At 44.4% G+C, this 6,169-nt stretch overlaps 1 protein-coding gene across 1 annotated transcript in view; it reads right to left on the bottom strand.

The window, feature by feature from the left end:
* MAP3K19 (mitogen-activated protein kinase kinase kinase 19) overlaps positions 1-5,240 on the bottom strand; it is a 29,273-nt gene extending 24,033 nt beyond the window's left edge. The window contains exons 1-3 of the mRNA XM_018563031.1: positions 5,073-5,240; positions 2,422-2,613; positions 925-1,061 (exon numbers count right to left, since the gene is read on the bottom strand). Of these exons, the coding sequence (XP_018418533.1) occupies positions 925-1,061; positions 2,422-2,613; positions 5,073-5,222 (479 nt within the window). The 5' untranslated portion in view covers positions 5,223-5,240. The remainder of the gene's footprint in view (positions 1-924; positions 1,062-2,421; positions 2,614-5,072) is intronic.
* Positions 5,241-6,169: the final 929 nt, after the last annotated feature.

The following is a 6,169-nucleotide window of genomic DNA, read 5'->3' as shown; positions in this document are numbered from 1 at the left end:
CCGTCTTCCTGATTGGCCGGGAAGGCAGCTCCATGCTCCCTGGTGACGAGGGAGCATGGAGTCTCCTTCCCAGCCAATCAGGAAGCCGTGCAACGTGTAATGACTCACCACCCAGCGTCCTGATACTGGAAGTTCCCGTATTGGGATAGACATCGGGAGCATTCGGACGAGTACTCACCCAAATACTTGGTATCGGTGCATCACTAGCCTATACCTGTTCTAGAAGCTGCAGATTGGCATTGCATGCTGTTATTAAGATCCCTCTCCATCATTGACGCGCCCAGTTGTACTCTACTTGTAAATGTTCAGACATAAGAGCTGAGTTATAAAAACACCCAGTAACCAAAAATAGAAAAGGTCACAACACCAAGAGTCATAGACCTCAAATCTTTACTGAGGTCTTCAATGAAAAAACAGCACAGATAAGGAAAACATGGAAATCACTGACATTTGGGGAACATATGGTCTCTTCTCTCAAGGTGACAGATGAGCTGTTATCTTAAGAATGGGGACGCGAGAGTCTCTGACACATTGGGGGTTTCCATGTTTCCTTTATCTGTGCTATTTTTTCAATGAAGACCCCAGTAAAGATTTGAGGTCTATAACCCTTGGTGTGCTGGCCATCTCTTCTCTTTTTGGACTTATATTACCGTAGGCCCTGCACCCTCTGTCAGGTGTTAAAAGGTAGAGGTGCGGGGTGGATTTTCTTAGTAACCAGTCAGCTGTCAATTTCCGTATCCTCTGATGTAGCAGAAATGTATTGCATGAGTAGGTCTTGTAACTCGGAATGACACAACACTGGGTTAATATAGCATTGAAACCAAAAACTTCACCAAGGTACAACACTGCAATGATAGTAGTCACAGGAGAATTTGGGGGACCGGCTAAGACAGCATTACATTTTCCTACGTTGTGTGCACTTACCCGTGACATTTTATCAGTGCTTCTAATCCAGACACTGGTCTGTACTCTCTCTCCATGGTTAGTCCCTCAAACAGGTCCACATCACGCACAGCCAACATCAGTGGGTTCAGGCCTTGTGTATTTAATGCATTCACATCCTGGCAAGAATCTGTGGACTTAAGTAATAAGTTTGATGTATGACATTTGTTTCTCACAGAGGAGTTTCTCCCTACAGATCTGTGCTGCTGGAAGACTCGTCTATGTACACAGTCAGTGGATTCCTTCTTACACCTATTCCTCACCCCCTATTACATGCCGCCCCCCACTGTGTCCCACGACTGGACAGGTTGTAGTGTCAGTATGATTATCTTTTGAGATATAAAGCATTGCTGTAACCCACTGTGCAGTATAAATGTAATTTAAACGGAAACTCCATGAACATTTTGTACCAAATATTAGAATACCTTTCCATTTCAATCTGTAGATCGCTATTATTTCTAAAGGTGCCCACACACCTTACAATTTATCTGCAGATTTTCTGTGGTCAGATGGAAAAAGTGCAACAGATTGGCTCAGGTGTTGATTACTCCATCCACACAGTTAAGTGGAGATGGAGGAATCTGTTGCACCTTTTTCATCTGACCACAGAAAATCTGCAGATAAATTGTAAGGTGTGTGGGCAGCTTAAAGCTGCCAAAAATATCAAATGTTGTTGTCTTTCAATCATGGCAACACCTTGTACAGAATTCTCAATCCCTGTTCTGATTTGACTGCATAGAGCTGAAAGGAACATTTTAGGCAACCTGGGCTCTGTCCTTAGCTTTGATGCTGGGGGCATGTGCTTGAGGCCCAAGAACTGCTGGAGTATATACGGTATATGGAGGGAGCAGAGTTAAAGGACGGCTGCCAGGAAGGACCGTCTGCAAGGAATCTTTTTCCTGAAGAGTGTCACAGAGAAGGCTGGAAGAAGCTACTCCTGGATAATTAAAGATAGATTCACAGCCCACAGAGCTAGGTATCTTGCAACTGACTGCTATCAGTTGGGTTGATTAGAGAGCGATCTACAGTAACTTAAAGTTGAGTTCCAGGTGTAAACCTTTATGCACAAATACGTTGGTTCAGCTTGGCCCAATGTAAGAATGCATATGGTATACCTGGCCAAGCTAGAGCTACTATAGTGCTTTACAAGATCCACGCAGGCCAACCAGGCATGACATATACAGTACATACTTACATTGGTTCACCTTTATATACCTGGAGTTCAGCTTTGAGGAAGACTGACTGTCCTTCCAGTATCATAGATCTATCTAGCTGCTATTACAGGGCCAACTATTACCAAGAGGCTGTCCTTTAGAGAGAACTATGGCCAAACCTTTTTTGGTGTTGGTTCCCTTTTGGGTCACAGGAGTAGATTTATTAATGTTCTCGTGTGACCCAAAACTCTGCATATAGCGAGCCAATATTGTCAGGATCCATGCTCTGTATGGATGCATCAGAAAAGAAGCCCAGTGCACTGACCAATAAATCCTGAATGGTCCCCAGGTCTCCTTGCCAGGCTGCCTGTGCCAGGGACAGCTGTGGAAATGAGGTTCTTTCAACAGCAAATAACAACTGTGCCCGGATTCCATCGTTGGCAACATGCAGAGCTGTCTGACTCTTGAAGTTGTGTAGGGTGACATCTGCTCCATGGTCCAGAAGGAATGCAATCACCTTTACAAGCAATAAAAATAATCCGTTATCAGCAATGTAAACTTGTAATGTTGTAGACAATATTGTATGGACAATTTTACATAGAAATATAGAAGAATGAAGACCACAAAAGTAGTGATCCAATGAGTCTACCCTTTTTTGAGTATAGACCTATGTGTGTTCCAAGCATGATTAAATGCACTGACTGCTGACTGGTCCACCACCTCTGTATTTAGACATCATGCTGCATTAGGTACAGCTGAAGGATTTTGCGCTCTGCCCCATGAATTATATGAACAATGTTGTAAAAACCAAAGCTAGAATGCCCTGCTGGAGGCATCATGAGATCTGCTTTAGGTTCCCGGCTTCCTTTCCACTGTACAAAACAGCAAACTGAAGAAAATAGAGGTGGCTTCATGTTGTATGAGCTATGAAGAATCTTCTGACACCTCTCAACTTTTTCCCGCCCCATCTTTTTTCTACAGTTAGCTTGCTGAATTTAGCCACAGATGTCCAGAGGTGGCCATGAGGGGAAAAAAAACAAGGTGTAATCAGAGTTTGTAAATGCCTAATGCTACTTCTTCTAACCCTGCTGCTCTAGGCAGTGGCCCACGTCTGCCATTGTGCTAAATACAGCCCTGACAATAGGGACTCTTCAAGCCGTGCTCTCTAACAAATGTATAAGTGTCTCCAAAATAAGACATTACTTACGGGTGTAGTAAACCTTCCATAATTGTAAAGAATCTAAAGTAACAATGTAGATGAAATACACGCCTACAGAATCGAATGCGTATACCTGAAGATGTCTTCCAGGACACTTTTGCGGCTCCTAAATACAAGGTGATCAATTATGCAAATCGCGACTTAATCTGGCCTGCCCCCAGCACCTTCCTAAAGGTACAGTAAATAGATGGGTGACCTTACAGATCAATAGGAGGTGAGGGGGTGATATCGTCTACTTCTTAATAAGAGAAAACCTACATTCAGGGCTCCGTGGAAGCTCTAGAGCCTTGCTTCTCAACTGGTGGGCCGTGACCCAAAAGTGCGTGTCGACACCCCGTGTTCAGTGGGTCGCCGGATGCTTTTCACATTCCGGTTCCCGATACCTCTACAGCCTGCGCAAAGGAGCCAACACAGCAGACCACACTGGACCCCAGGCTGAGGATCCATTCCAGTCCTCAAGGAAGGGGAGACTAGGTGGACCTTAAAAAAAATGTTAAATGTTTGGAGTATGTATTTGTGTGTGAGAGCGTCTGTGAGTGTGTGAGATTGTGTATGTATGTCAGTGTTTTTGAGGGCACATTTACACTAGTAGAGTGTGTTAATTGCATAGTGCCGAGCGATGAACGCACTGTACCACGCAATCGCACGTACCGTGGATTCTGGTGTGGGAGGTGGGTTGCCATTTATTTGAATGGTACCCCAAATACACCTCCCACCCACAGTTTGTACGCCCGCACCAGAACAAGCTGTACCCTAATGCCGTGCGTTCCATTGCAGTGTGACTTGGGTCACAACTTAATGACCAAGGACAAATGAGGGTCCTGCGATTATACAGGTTGAGAACCACTGCTCTAGAGGACAAGTGCCGGTATATTGAGGCCCTTTTGTGTGCCTGCATTTTATTGGACTACCTATCTAGCCACTTTGTAGCAATGACAGGTTTACTTTGAATAATATTTTTGCCTAGTATTTGGCCTCTGAAGACTTAGCCATGTTCAGGACTACACTGACTTTAAGGTTAGTATAGCACTGGAGTAAAAAGAACAAGTATGGAGACTTGAAGGCAATCCTCCCGGGAAATGTGAGCTATTTCCTGAATCATGTCCTATCAGCAGGTCTTTTCTGTGACAATTATAGACTATTAGAATTAAAGAGATTCAGCGAGAGTGTAGTCTAGAAAAAAATAGAATAAAATATATCTTCATTTTGTTTAAAAAGAAATAAAATCGGATCTCTCCAGACAAGGGGATCCCAATAGACCAATATCTCTATAACAAACAGTGCATTAAAAGCAGCTTGTACAATATTAAAACATATATATAGCGGATAACGATTTCCTGAATCCCATCCCATCAGTAGGATCGTTTCTGTGACATACTGCCTCAATACAGCAATAATTAACCTCCCGCTCCAATTTCTGTCTGCTCTTAAAGCAGAACTAAACTGAAAGAGAACCTGTCCAGTCCAGAAAGATATGAAAACACTAAAACCATCCAGTAAACACTTTTCTAGTGGCCCGTGTGTTCTTCTTCTCCTCCTTGTCTGCGCTGTAGCCTCCATCAGTGTTTTTTTGCATAGGACACTTCTGGAAATGCCTTTACCTTCAGTAATCTGAGTCTCTGACCAGGAATATGTATTCAGATCAGGAGAGTCAGAGAGGAGTCAGAAGTCCTCATTTATATCAGTGACTGAAAGTACTGACATCACACTAGAACTGGCATTGCAGAATGAGAGGTCAGCAGTGGTCCCCTCCTCACCTCTGGCTGGTTTTCCTGAGCGGCCACGATGAGGGCCGTGTCCCCAGATTCAGAATGCTGAGCGTTGATCAGATCCGGATGACGCATGGGGCTGGTGCTCATCTCCTCCACACCCCCCCTCGCAGCACAATGCAGGAACTCACGCAGCATTTCTTTCTTCTGAGAGGGATCCTCCATCGCTATTCCCTAAACAATAATAATATTAACAATAAGAAACTGCAGCAGTTCTCTTCATACGGATACAAGATTCACCCCAATGTGGCGAGAGCCTTCCTACAATAGTTTTGGGTGGCACAGGATGGCGGGAGTTGTAGTTCCTACTGAGTTTGGGGGGGGGGTGGGCACAGCTTATCTTTGGTCTAACGCATTGAGGCCAATAAAACCATTCTTCCTGCCGTGTAACAAAATGCGGAAATTAAAGTGGAACTAAAACTTTTCTTTTTTCATTTTTGGATAACATAAGGGAGGGCTATAATCCCTGTGTGCCATCTGTGTGCATTTCCCTTCACTTCCTGTTCCACAGCCACAACAGGAAGTAAAAGGAAATTCCTCTCGAGTGAAGGAACTCCCCTGTTGTCACCAGAACTAGTGCCCCCGTTGGAGGATTCCCCTTCTATTTCTATGCTGGTGACAACACAAAATGTGGAATTTGCATTCACTTTTACTGATAATGGTCACCAGGACAAATAGAACGGGACAGAGGAATGCAGAGAGCCCAGGCTGTTCTTTGGGTCATGTGTGTGTGGTGTGGGGGGGGGGCATTCTACATAAGAGTGTCGGTCCACATAACCCCACACTCGCTGCTCCCATTTGCATCAATGAATTAAGATAACAAATGCAGAGCAGATCTCCCCCATGTTTAAGGCCATGGGGGGGCCACGTGGCCTTCACATCTGTTCCTGTCACCTTTTTTTCTTTAATTCGATGTCGATGTAACTCCTTGTTGGATGACATTTAGTTTGTCAAAGCACCGTGACACCTGACAGGAAGTCAGGCACTCAGACATGGACCGAGAGTAGAGTTGCCACTTTTTCTTCAAGTGAAACCCAAACGTTCTAGCACCACATGCGGTCATTTTGTTTTGGAGAATATGGAGG

The sequence above is a fragment of the Nanorana parkeri genome, unplaced genomic scaffold, assembly GCF_000935625.1.
Source record: "Nanorana parkeri isolate BGI_ZX_2015 unplaced genomic scaffold, ASM93562v1 scaffold626, whole genome shotgun sequence".
In the NCBI taxonomy this organism is placed as follows: Eukaryota; Metazoa; Chordata; class Amphibia; order Anura; family Dicroglossidae; genus Nanorana; species Nanorana parkeri.
Note: the sequence above shows the minus strand (reverse complement) of the source record. Positions and strands in the feature narration are given on the sequence as shown.